Source organism: Loxodonta africana, chromosome 1 (genome assembly GCF_030014295.1).
Source record: "Loxodonta africana isolate mLoxAfr1 chromosome 1, mLoxAfr1.hap2, whole genome shotgun sequence".
Taxonomy (NCBI): domain Eukaryota; kingdom Metazoa; phylum Chordata; class Mammalia; order Proboscidea; family Elephantidae; genus Loxodonta; species Loxodonta africana.
In genome coordinates this window covers 11996188-12009994 of record NC_087342.1, presented here as the reverse complement: position 1 = coordinate 12009994, position 13807 = coordinate 11996188, and the positions used below count along the sequence as shown (strand labels likewise).

Sequence of the window (13807 nt, the reverse complement as noted above, 5' to 3'; positions counted from 1 at the left end):
TCCATTGTCACATTCCTCCCTCTGTGTCTTGTCTCTGCCTTCTTATAAGGGCATCATTCATTTTGGGTTAGGACCCACTCTACTCCAGTAAAACCTCATGTTAACTAATGGCATCGGCAAAGACCCTAGTTCCAAACAAGTTCCTACTCACGGGTTAGGACTTCAGCATGTCTTTTTGGGGGACATATTTCAATGATAACACACCCTACATGGTGCTGACTGGGCCTGCCTTCAGGTGATTAAGTGTGAAAATGCACCCATCGCCACTTCCTTCTTCTCGATTCACCCTCCTCCAGTTTCTGCTTTCTTTTGGTCATGCTCCGGCCCCTTCGGATATTTTGTTCAGAGTTCATATTGTACAGGAGGATCAGTTTTCAGTTCAAGTTTCATGCCCCTCACTTTCCTTATGCTTCTGTTTAAGAACTTTTTTAGTGAGGCCTTCCCTGATTTATTATGCGATTTAAAAATTGTAGCACCACCTACCCTTCATGGTGCTCTCTCTCTATCTCCCTCTCCTGCTTCATTTTTACACACAACTCTTGCCACCGATTGACATATAATGCATTTTAAACATTTGTTTATTTTCTAATTTCCCCAACTCCAGTGTAAGCTTCATGAGAACAGATACGTTTCTGTTTTGTTCAGTGCTGTCTCTCCAGTTTTTACGTCATCTAAGATTGAATGCCTAATAAACATTCGTTGTAGGAATGAATGAATGAATGAATGCATTAACGTCTTCTCCTGTCTCCCTCTCCAGCGCCCGAAAGGCAGTGGACGAGGAAGAGGAAGCAGTTGAAGAACGCCGGAATAGGCGAACCGTTTGGGTGGCTGGCAGAAGGGGCTTAACAGAAAGGGAGGCAGCAGCCCTTATAGTGGAAGAAGCCAGAACGATTCTGCAGCAGGACTTAGTCGAAATGGGAGTGCAGTGGAGTCCAAATTCCCCTTTAAATTCCGATGCACACTCATCGACCAGCAGTGAGTCAGATGTAGAGGAACACGCACTTGTTACCCAAACTAAGAGTTCTTGTAAAAGACTAACAACACCAAAGAAGAAAAGTAATACAAGAGCAGTTAGTGGTCCTCGTGTTACGCATTCATCAAATACAGTACAAGATTCAGATAAAAGTAGAGCGCGTACAAGTTCCTCTTACGAGCTCCAGCATGGGAATCAAGAACACCCGGTACATTCCATTTCCAGAGCAAGAAAACGGCCTTCTTTGAACATGAGTAGAGAGCAGGTGGGCACCTCTCTCAGGGAGGAGAAAACAAGCACTAAGAAAGTTGTTCAGACTTTCTCATCTGAAAAGACAAAAAAAGAAGCTTTGAATTTCAGCTCTGAAAAGTTGAGCACGACCACCTTCCAATCTTGGAAGCGTAGTAAACGTCTAAGACTATCAAGTGACAGGAGCACTTTGAAAGACTCTGGGATGCGTAGAACTGATGTACAAGGACAGACTGGGTCTGATCCTATTTATCGTGAGGATCCCTTAATCTTAGATGAGAAGCATATGGAATTGAGAAGTCCAGGGTCATTTGCTAAAAACGTATCTCTGTGTGCTGAGGAAAAATGTAACAAAACATCGTTCCCATCACAGACAGAACAACGCTGTTCAAGGAACAGAACACTAACTAGTGACACCCTTGCAGAACATTTTGTCACTGGGTCTCAGAGTAGAAAAGCGAGTTGTCAAGCTACTAGTGTGGTTTGTGAAAATGGAAGAGGATTAGCTGTTGTTGATCCAGAAAAAATAAACAACGTGCTGATACAAAATGATTCGAAAAAGCAGAATGTTTATGTGAAGCACCATGACAGCCATCCAGTTAACCAGTGCCCTGAAAAGCAGTCTGATAAACAGACAAACACTTACACCAAACAGAGAAAAATAACAGAGGGACAAACGCTCCATGAGGCAGCCGGTCATCATATGCGTGGAGACTCAAATATTGCTAACATCAAATGTGAAAATATAAAATTAAAAGCGGAGGAAAAGAACTCAAATAATTTTCAGGCGGTAGGAGATAATATAAGCAGCACTGAGATACGGAGTGGAATACTTCCATCAAATGGAACATTTGGTAAAGCAGGAGGCCAGCGTGAGAATTTTCTAAATACCACCCCAAAACAAGAAAAAACAGGTACTTATGCAGCAAAGGAAACTAAAAATAATCATATTCCTGACTTAAGTTTAGCCCTCTGTGATTTTGAAGATAGTTTATACCTGGATACTCAGTCGGAGAAAATAATACAACAGATGGCAACTGAAAATGCCAAACAAGAAGGAGCAAAGGACAGCAGCACAACGGCCGGGATGAGGCAGACGAGCGTAGACGGGCATAGCTCAGCTAGCTCTTCTCTGAAGGAGATTCCCGTGACTCTTCCCGGTGAACGGCATTCTGTAGGAACGACCGGTACAAATCATTTGGAACTTAAGACTTCAGATACTCCGAAACAAAGAAGTGACTCACACGCAATTGATATATTGACTTCACAGAGTCCAAATTTTCATTCTCCAACACTGTTGGGAGAAAATGGGCCTTGTCCGAAAGGGAATGAACTTTCTGTTACTGACTCCCAGTTAAACAGCTTTCTTCAAGGCTATCAGACACCAGAAACTATGAAGCCAGTCATAGCCCTGGTTCCCCAACAGAGCACGCCCACTGGTACTGAAGTAGAAAGTCTGCCAGTTTCTGAAACAAGTTTGAATACGAGTGATGCTTTGCTGTTTGACAGTTTCAGTGACGACTCCCCAGTAGAAGGGCACCCACCTGATGTACAAGTGAAAGAGCCTGTTCCTTCTGAAGCAGTGGCGAAGCATTTCAGCTATTCTCTGTGTCTACACCCAGAGGCCCCAATTAAAAAATCAGATATGAGTGAGAATCCAGATATTGAGCAGCGATCGACCTGTTGCAGTGATGAGTCTCTTGCATTTTCAGAAATGGATTCTGTTCAGATGCTCGAAGCCTTGGACAATGTAGATATGTTTCCTGTCCAAGGAAAACATAATACTGCAGCATGTCTTGAAGCATTGGAACTAAGTGATCCAGGGATTTTAGGTAATGATCACGCTGGTGCAGAAACAATTGGAGGAGATCAAGATGAAAGGGGTCAAAAATCCAGATTAACTGGGACAGTGCAAAATAATTCCTTCATGTGGTCCGGGGCATCATTCAGTTTAAATCCAGGACTGCAAAGGATTTTAGATAAAGCGTCTAGTCCTCTAGAAAATGAAAATCTAAAATTAAGGACTGTAAACTTACCTAGTTTGGAAGGAAAAAATGCAGAGTTAAATGACAAACAAGTGATTTCAAATTTGGGGACAAAACAAATGCAGGGAATTTCATTTCCCCCTAATATTGAAGTGAAAAGCAAGATGGAGGCACTAGAGAACAATGCCATTTGTGGTGAAGCCTCACCCCTCTTGCTCCATAAAGAAAGCTGTGTAGCTGATGATAATGGTCTCGTTCCGCCGACACCAACTCCGGCATCTGCTTCTAAGCTGGCCTTTCCAGAAATTCTTGGAACATCTTCCGTAAAACCTCAGAAAACCTGCAGCGATTTACTATCTGGTAAAAGTTACTCATGTGTTTCACCCTCAGATATTGAAAATCGTGATTTAAATCCAGAGATTAGGAATGGTTTCAAAGAAGACAGTCCTGTCCGAGACACAAGTTTTTCACTACAGGTATCACAGGACGAATCGCACTTAACTCCAGCCTCATGCAGTTCAGAGAGCTTGACCATAATTGATGTGGCCAGCGACCAAGCTCTCTTCCAAACCTTCGTGAAGGAGTGGCAGTGCAGAAAGCGATTTTCTGTCTCACTGGCTTGCGAGAAAATCAGTAGTTTGACATCTTCTAAAACTGCTACTATTGGTGGTAGGTTTAAGCAAGGTAAGATTTTTTTTCCTTTTTCCCTACACTTATCCATAAACTAGCCATTGGACTAAGATGAGATTTAGACTTTTCTGTATTGAATATGAAATGTAATAAGTTCATTCAGTAGCTAATAAGTTTCTTATAGAACCTTTCTCAATAGTTTACGTGTAGAACAGGCTTATTTGTTCAGATTCTGCATGTTTACATTAAAAATAGTTACCTTCTGGTATAAAGGGTGCATGTAATGTATATTCTATTAGTTGGAAAATAGTAAGCTTATAAAAATTAAGGTAATAAATATTTATTTTATGGTATCCTTATGGTGTGACATAATGATTTTATTAATTATCAGTGCCCAGGTATTAGCTCCTATTAAATTATAATATCCTTTTTTCAGTTATATAGTCACAAAATTACGTAGCACACAGGCAATGTATTTTCAGCCTGTGCATCAGCCACATTTTCTAAGACTTGCCTCAAGTAGAACCTGGGCCTTCAGCGATAGCCATGGACTCTGCACTGAACGTTAATGCGAGTTGTGAGACAGTTGGACCTTTTGGTCAAAGGATGCCATGTATATTCCTGTGTTGTCATGAGCTCTGGATTCTGGACCATGGGGAAGGAATACCTGTAGTCAGTCTGACAGACTGTTGTAGAAATCAGAAGTTCGATCAGATTTCTTAAATTTCTATGTTTATGAATGAATTTGTTCATGAAGTTTTGAGTATTTGTCAAATACAGTTTTATTTTCATTGTTTTAACGATCAATTTAATGGCTTTATTTTTAGAGACCTGACTATTTCACTTTTTAATTTACGTAGTAAGTTCACTTCTGGAAACCCCCATTAGAGAGGATGGATTTCCCGTTAAGGACCACGAGGATGCCTTGGTGGTTGGACTGGCCGTGTGCTGGGGTGGAAGCGATGCCTATTATTTTTCATTACAGAAGGAACAAAATCATTCTGGTGAGTAATTGCTCTTTGGCTAAGTCACTACGTAATGTTAATGTAATCTCTACTAGGGTAGTGATCTTGGCTTTTGAGAATAATTTCCTGATATTTACCTAGAGTTTATTTATAGGATTAAAAAAAAAAGCTCATTTTGGAGACCTGCTAGCTGTGTACATGATTGCATATATTAACTAGAAGAAATGTTTTAAAAAGCTGCACTGTCTCTCTCTGCTGCCTGCCGCACAGGGCTGCGAATACTCTTGTTTTCTTTTCTGAGGGGCAGCGGAGCCTCAGGGGTCCCTGGCCACCCTAGAGTTTGCTTTTGAAGATGGGATCGTAGCAGTTTCTTCTTCGTCTTTTTCTCTCCCTGGCTGGATTTGGAACCCATCTAGAGGCAGTGATGACCTAGAGCTCACAGGAGCTGAATCGTGCAGCCTTGGAGACATCTTTGTAACTGAAAAGAGATGGTCTGGAAAGACCGTGTGATCCGACGATGGCTGTTGGTTATCTGGGTGATTGATTGGTTTTAGACAGGAGCAAAATTAATAAAGGAACATTTTCAAGGATGCTATATAGTGTCTGTTGCTGAGTAAGCATGAAATATCTTTAGTTGTTTTGCAGAAGATATGTTAGGGTGAGCAATTACTCGTACTTCTAGTTTTATTTTAGATGTAGCAGTAAGTGTTCATCCTAAATGCCCCTTTAAAAGGAGTTCCTTAAACATTCATTTCAAAATATCTTTCCTGTCTTTAAGTAGGGAATGTAATTTTATCTTTAGAACTCTCGATATGTAGATTTTTTCTTCTGCCCTGGTGGCGCAATGGTTAGGTGCTCAGCTACTAACCGAAAGGTTGGCGGTTCAAACTCACCAGGTGCTCCGTGGGAGAAAAGATCTAGCCATCTGCTCCCGTGAAGATTTCAGCTTGCAAACTCTATGGGGCAGCCTACTCTGTCACACAGGGCTGCTGTGAGTCAGCCAACTCAGCCGCACACAGCAACAACAGTCATGATTAAGTAGAGCGTTATAAATCATCTGGCCCAAACAATAATTTTTAGATTATGAAGCACTTCTGTCTAGGTAGCTGGTAGGACCTGGGTAGGAACACGTTGAATTAGTGGTCACATCGAACCAGAACCTAAGGCCTCTGAGTCTTTTTCAGTCTGTCCACTAAAGGTTGCTGCTTGAAATGAATGCATGTCGCTTTGCCTTACAATTTATTTTATAGAAATCAGTGCGAGTTTGGCACCGCCTTCTCTGGATCCAGGCCTGACTGTGAAGGACCGGATGTGGCACCTTCAGACCTGCTTGGAAAAGAATTCTGATAAAGAACGTTGTGCTATCGTCTACGACTTCATCCAGAGCTATAAAATTCTTCTTCAGTCTTGTGGCATTTCCCTGGAACAAGGTTATGAAGATCCAAAGGTCCCATATCGTATTTAATTTTTACTTAAACAAACAAACAAACAAATTATTAGCGTTGAGGGCTAATTCCCAAATGACTTGGTATTCATTTAGCTCCAGTAATGCAGTTTAAATCTTTCAGTCATTCTTTTATCCAGTGATCAGAACAGAAAACCACGCACAAATGCCTCTGTGTAGATTAAGAGAGGTGTCACAAATTCCAAACCCTAAAGCTCATGCCTTTCCTCAGAGATCTTTATTTTGTTTTTGGTGAAAATACACACAGCAAAACCCATCCCTGTCCCACAGCTTCTAGACATTGTCTGCAGTCTTCACATTGTGTCAACATTCTCGTTATTTCTGTTCTAGTTGTTTTACTTGTGTTTACCTAATTTCCCTGCTCCTCAACCTTATCGTGCTTTAAAATAGCTGTTGACCCTTTGGTCTTATATAGATAATTTCTATTTTTTAAAGAGATATAATACTCAGGGGTGACACTCTTTACTCTTTGGGCTAAACTGTTAGCTAGTTTAAAGGTGACTTAGGGGATAGTTTCAGTTCAGGGTTTGAAGAACAACTCAGGGCCATAGCCTTGGGGACCTCTCCAGCCTCAGTAATCCAGTAAGTCTGGATTCTTTAAAAATTTGAAGTCCCGTTCCACATTTTTAACCCTTTTTTGTCAGAATTCATTTATTATGTTCCTGATCAGAACATTCAGTAGTGGTAGCCAGGCACCATCTAGCTCTTCATCTTCAAAGATTTAAAAAATTTTTATTCTGGTCATAAGCTGTATGTTTCCTGGCCCATGGTAAATTAGAAGTGAAAGGAGAGCTGTTAGATTTAGGTATATGATGCAGAATGTTTCAAATATTTGTGAGAGTGGAGGCAGAAAATAGGAAAAGTAGGTGGATATAAGAAGTCAAAAGGGATAGTCGTTAGGGACCATTTGGCATAGCGGTATGTCACCTTAATGGCCCCTGAGAATGTTCCTATGTAATAGTAGTAAACTACGGTACACCGTATGCACACTTAATAGGGAGCCCTGGTGGCACAACGATTAAGCATTCGACTGATGACCGAAAGGTTGATAGTTTGAACCCATCCAGCATCTCTGTTGGAGAAAAGACCTGGTGATCTGCTCTCAAAGATTATAGCCTAGAAAACCCTATGGGGCCCTTCTACTCCGTCATATAGGGTTGCTGTGAGTTGGAATTGACTCAATGGCACACAGCAACAACAACGGTATACACTTAATAGTATAATACGTTTTTATAATTTTTTTTAATATCATAGTCCTCAAAGGGATAAAAATGCCACTTTTTTCCCGTTGACACTGAATGCATGAGATACGGAGTATTAATTTAGAGTTGAGAAATGTTGCTATTTGGTAGTTGTTATCAATATAGTCAATAATAATGGGATAGTTTTTTGTTTCTTTAGCTTTTCTTTTGCAAAGATTTTCAAAGACAGCATCAGATAAATTCCATATAGTTTCTAAGCTAATATTTCCTGGATATAAAAATTGTCACTTAATTTCGATTCTCTGGAGTCCAAAACGAGAATAATCTGAGCCTCTCATTAAAACTACAGTAACATCTGAGATTTGTGTAGCACCGTTTGTCTTAAACTCCTTGAAATATTTCATACTTGGTTTTATTAGTCATAACGCCTTTGATATAAGGCGATAAGCTATTAATTTATAAAATCCCACCTTCATAAGAGACGTTTGCCAAATTTTATATGAGACTGCCTTATCCTATACCTTATTATCAATCTTCATTTTTAAGTCACAGAAGAAATAACTGAGTCATATAGTAATTGTCAGAAATATGAACTAGGCTTAGATTTGCTTATTCTAAATCCACTTCCCTATTTCCTAGATATAGTATTAAAACTACACGTCTTCTAGTCTCACCAGGAAGCTAAAAATAGCAATCAAATGACCAGTTGGACGGTCCTGGCGACAAGCCCTCATCTGAGGGGAAAGCCTAGAGGTTTTCTGAAACTCTGGGTATGAACTTTTTGTGGTAAAACATGTATGCCTCACTGCTTCTGATGGTGAAAGAACTACACAAACCTTCAACTATACGGGCCCCATTTTATTACAGTAAAAAAGTAGCTTAGCTAAAATCAGCCTTCGTGGAGAAGAGTCAATGTGCATTTTCAGACACATGGTTTTAGTTAGCTGAGAGGTACTTGGTTCAGCAGAAGCCTTGTGGTAACGGAAAATTGTAACTTTCCACCCTTGAAGACCACTGCTGTAATTTGATACAAAAAAAAGAATACTATTGTAATTATCCTTTCTGTCTCTTCTCCTGGGAAGACCACTGAATAAGTGTTAAGTGAAAATAAGTGAGATTAGAAAAATGAGCTTCTCTTTTCCCATTTAAGGCCGCAGTATTCATATTACAATCCAATTCAGGTGGCATGCTGGTTATTAGACCCAGATTCTAAGGAGCCGACTCTTCACAGCATAGTCACCAGCGTTTTTCCTCATGGGCTTCCGCTCCTGGAAGGAATGGAGACGGGCCACGGGATTCAGAGCCTGGGGCTGAACGTCAGCGCCGAGCACTCGGGCCGGTACAGAGCATCTGTAGAGTCCGTTCTCGTCTTCAACGCGATGAATCAACTCAATTCTTTGTTGCAGAAGGAAAATCTTCAAGGTAAAACACAGTGTATCTGGCATTTTTATGATGCTACACACTGGGGATGGTTATACATGGATCCACTATTTGTCACAAACGGGTAAATTACACATTTTATTCGGATCCTACCTTTGAATTGGAAACCCTGGTGGCGCAGTGGTTGAGTACTACAGCTGCTAACCAAGAGGTCGGCAGTTCACATCCGCCAGGCACTCCTTGGAAACTCCACGGGGCAGCTCTGCTCTGTCCTACAGGGTTGGTTTGAGTCGGATTTGACTCGACGGCACTGGGTTTGGTCCCTTTGAATTGTCTGGTGCCAGGGTTGACAAACATTTTTCTTTAAAGGGCCAGATAGTAAATATTTTTGGTTTTCCAAATGAGATGGTCTGTATTGCAAAATAGTCGCCTCTGTTATTGCAGCCCCAGAGCAGCCCCAGACAGTACAAACGGAAACGGGCGCGGCTGCCTTCAGAGTGCCATGCTTTCCATCTGTTTGTGAGGGGACTGTTCCAGTACTTACAGGTAGCCATGTCGTCTGTAAACAGAGGGGACCGTGGGTTGCCACGGCTGTGAGATTGCCATGCCAAGTCAAGGGGGGGTGAGGAGCAGGCAAGCAGAAAACCAAAGCTTTCTTACTGCTTAGATATTATCTTTTCATCAATTCAGCATCTACTTTGTTGTTGTAACCCTTTCACTGACTTCCAGAGTTCTGACAAAGTTGGTTCTGCCAGTCTCTGCTTGTGTGTGTGTGTGTGCGCGTGTGTGTGTGCGCGTGTGTGTGGAGGGCGGGGCTGAGCAGGTGCATATACTGCCATCCTACCCTGGACTCTGTAGTGAAACCCTTCAATTTTGTAAATACTTCCTGTTGACTTATTATGAGTCTAATGATTCCACAGCTGCAGTTCTTGGGGGGGTGGGGGGGGGGCTAAATTTGTTTCTGTGGGGTCTCATTCACACTTTTTTGCTCTCTTGTAGTTTTTCTTACTCTGTATGCCTTCATATGGATTTAATCTATGGAGCCCTGTAGGCCTAACCTGGGGGAAGCCTTCCTCTAGAAAAGTTTTGCTCCTGCCCCTGCTGGCTACCACGCCTAAGGACCATGTTAGCCTTTCTTAAAGTTTTGGCTCAGAGCAGAAGTCTGAGACTCAGCTTTTCCTCCTGTTGCCATTTCAAGGATCTTTATCCCTTCAGTCTCTTTGCTACAGGACTTATTTTCATGACAACCTCGCTCCTTCCTACTGACTATGGATCCATCCTGGCTCCCTGCCCCTCTGACTTTGTACTGCTCTGACTGTTCCTGTCCTGGCCCTAGTTCCTTATACCTCATGGGTCCCAAACTAAAAAAAAAAAATGCAAACCCATTGCCATCGAGTCGATTCCAGCTCATGGGTCCCACATGTCATGAATTTCTCCTCTGTCTCCAGGCTTATGTAAGCAAGCTCCTTGTCAATTTCAAGGCTCGGCCTTCCCGGCAGAACCACAAACCAACAAATCCTTGCAAGTCATTCATCCTATTAGGTGGTTTTATATTCCAATATTTGCACAGCAAATCGACCAGTCCCTGCAAGGTGGATAACTTAGACCAATCACAGGGAGGACTGTGGCCCCACCAATTATTTTTGGCCAGAAAGGCCATATATGAAGAGAAACTCAGTGCACTGCAGACCACCCTTAACATTTGAAGGGTTACTTCCCTCTTCCCATACGTTTTCCCAGTCCATATCAGTCATTAAAAGTTAGTCCTTCGGTAGGGCAAATATTCCTCATGGTGAGATCACTCAGGTAGCACCCACTCAGGTCTGCTGCGGGTATCCATCTGATCTGTTAGATTCTCCAAACAGTTGTCCTGGCCTTACCCTTTCTGGCCTCTGATAAATTTAAATGAGAGAATATTATTCCCTTGCTCTGAGCCTCTTGAGGTATCAGCGTAGCAAAGCCTTTAATGGATGTTGGGTTCGGCCTCTGTGCTCCAGTCCAGCACATGCCTCCCCCTTAGTCCAAATAAGTCAAATAAATTTGAGACTTTCAGTTAAAACAAAATTTAGAAGTCTTCTTTGTTTCAGGTTTTCTCAGAGCCTTTCATATATTTACAGGCAATAGAGGTATCCAAGAGGGGCATATAGAATGTAGAAGCACATAGTATGTGCAGTGGTTCTCAACTCCACCCTTTTCATAGAGAATCTTTGTGATGAATATTATAATGGACTCCTGGTAAAACTGAAATAGAATGTGTGCTGTGCTGAGAAATGTCAATAGCTAGAAAAATACCCTGATTCTTACTTCAGGAATATTACCATTTACTATTCGAGAAGAGCACTGAAAATTCTTAAAGCTCTATAGTTAGCTCTTTGTGCAAGCATGTACGTACCCTGGAGACAGGAATCCTGGAAATGATTTCAGAGAACTGACCCTTTGTAGTCAGCTCAGCAAGCAAGGCTGGTGATCCTGCTCCCGCTAAGAGTAAAAGCAGAAGTATTGTCTTGTGATAAATTTGGTTGCTTGTAACCTAAGCTGTTCACAAGATCGCCACCCCTTCCACTGTCTGCATAGACAGGAATAGTAGTGAGTGCTAAAGTGGCCTGTGCTCACTGTTGTTCTGGGGATGCAGTTCAGGGGCAGGGTCCTGATGGTTGGGTAGTGTGTCTGCATTTTTCTAGACAAATTCTGCCTATGTTTGGATAATACCGCTGATCTAGTCACTTAGTTGATGAATTAATGTCTTAATTTTCTTTTCTTTCAGATGTTTTCCGTAAAGTGGAAATGCCTACTCAGTACTGTTTAGCCTTGCTAGAACTAAATGGAATTGGGTTCAGTACTGCAGAATGTGAAAGTCAGAAACACATAATGCAAGCCAAGCTGGATGCAATTGAGACTCAGGCCTATCAACTAGCTGGCCACAGCTTTTCCTTCACCAGCTCAGATGACATTGCTGAGGTTGTATCATGGGAATATGGAATTTAGAAAAGTAATTTTTAAGAGTTAAAAATGATTCGTATGTATATTTCCTAAGATATGTATACCTAAACGCCAAAGATTATTAAACAGTTAACCAGAATTATTTGGGAATAGAATATTCTAGCATCTAATTTATAAGTTTTTTTTCCTATATTTATGAAAAACACAAGTAGTTAAAAAAAAAAAAAGGCTCTTATAAACTCCATGAGGAGAGTGGCCTGTAACAAAGGGGTCACTCAGTAATATTTGTTGAAGGAGTGATCTTTAGTGGTGACTGTGTAACGGCATAGCTGTTTATCCGTGAAAGTAGAATCCGTGCTTCTTCCTCACCCCAGTGCCCTTTCTGAAGAATAGAAAATTAGATATTATTCTCAGATGTAAATGAAAGAAAGATTTTTGTGAGGTTGATTTTGTAAATTGAAGTAAGCTTTTTATTACCTACATAAATTTTGACAGAGCCTGCTCTAGTTTTTATTATCAAAGTTTGGTGTTCTGTCCTCTCCTCTCCCCACCTTCTTCCCTACAAAGGATGGCTGGGTTGTTGGAGAGGAGCTACAAGCACAGGGTCGGTGCTCGCACTAGGTGACACTGAAGCTCCTGTGCCTCCCAGATGTGATTCAGTGATACAGCGTCTTAGTAAAGATCATCGGCCTTAGAGCCAGACTGCTTGGGTTTGAATCCCACGTCCTCCGCTTACTATCCCGGACCTTAGGCTAGTGTGTCAACTCTTTATGTATCAATTTCTTCATCTGTAAAGTGAGGGTAATCATAGAATTACTTCATAGTGAGGAATAAATGCTAAAGTAAATGTAAGACACCTAAGAGTAGTGCTCAGCACGTAGGAAGTATCCAGTGAATGTTATTTATCCCTTTAAAACTGTCTTTTTAAGCTACAGAGTTACATGGGATAGAGATAAGGAGCAATTATGTTTCTCTTAATTACATGGGACATTTGTATTGAATTGAGTAGTGGTCTTTTTTTTGTATTTTTCTGTGTTCTATTATGAATTCTTTAGCCCAGTAGTCCCCAGTAATCTAGCTCATTGCACATAAAATTACCTAGGGAACTTATCAAAAATATAGAATCTCTGAGTTTCAGCATAAGTAGGTCTCGAGCGAAGGCAGAAATTGGTGCCTTTTTAATTCGGATGGGCACTAAGGCATGTGACCCATCGGCCTAGACCTAACTCCAGACTAGAGCAAAAGGTCTTTAAAGTTATTGGTTTGTTTCTTAAGTCCTCAGGTTAAGGGGGAGTTTTATGCATTTGCTATTTGATCCTTTGTGATTTTACTTTGAATCTTTGAAGTGTCCACACTATTACTAATCATCTAGAGCTGTACCATCCAATACAGGAGCCTGTAGCCACTGGTGACTAATTTTAACTAGTTAAAATTACATAAAATTTATAAATTCGGTTCTTAGTTGTGCTAGCCACATTCCAAGTGCTCAATAGCCATGTGTGACTCGTGGCCACCATATTGGATACTGTAAAGATAGTATATTTCCATTATTGCCGAAGGTTCTATTGGGGAGCAGTGGTCTAGAACAGGGGTCAGCAAATTGTGGACTGTAGGCCAGATCCATCCCACTGCTGGTTTTTGTAAATACAATTTCATTAGAACACAGCTGTGCCTGTTTACATATCGTCCATGGCTGCTTTTGTTCTATCACAGCAGAGGTGAGTAGTTGTAACAGAGACAGTAAAACCCACAAAGCTGAAAATATTTACTATCTAGCCCATTATAGAAAATGTTTGTCGACCTGTGGTCTAGAAAACAGCTAGGGTTAGTGTAAAGAAAAAGAATTTCAAACTTAGAAGGCTTTGGGTTCTAATTCTTATTCCACTATTTTGTGGCCACGCAACTTTGAGCACATTTGTATGCAACTTTGAGTATGTTTCTTAACTCAGATCCTGTCAAAATTTTCAGATTTGTCATAAAGGTTACATGTGGTAACATATGTTAAATCACCTAGAATA

The 13807-nt window shown here is 41.1% G+C and overlaps 1 protein-coding gene across 12 annotated transcripts in view; it reads left to right on the top strand.

The window, feature by feature from the left end:
- The window catches only part of POLQ (DNA polymerase theta), a 115633-nt gene that overhangs the window by 55968 nt on the left and 45858 nt on the right, over window positions 1-13807 (top strand). For all 12 annotated transcript variants that reach the window (XR_010322260.1, XR_010322290.1, XR_010322286.1 and 9 more), the window contains 5 exons: window positions 758-3891; window positions 4698-4841; window positions 6053-6249; window positions 8651-8891; window positions 11614-11807. Coding sequence is in view for 9 of the 12 variants with exons in the window: in XM_064287082.1 (XP_064143152.1) it covers window positions 758-3891; window positions 4698-4841; window positions 6053-6249; window positions 8651-8891; window positions 11614-11807 (3910 nt within the window). In the remaining 3 variants the exon portion in view is untranslated. The remainder of the gene's footprint in view (window positions 1-757; window positions 3892-4697; window positions 4842-6052; window positions 6250-8650; window positions 8892-11613; window positions 11808-13807) is intronic.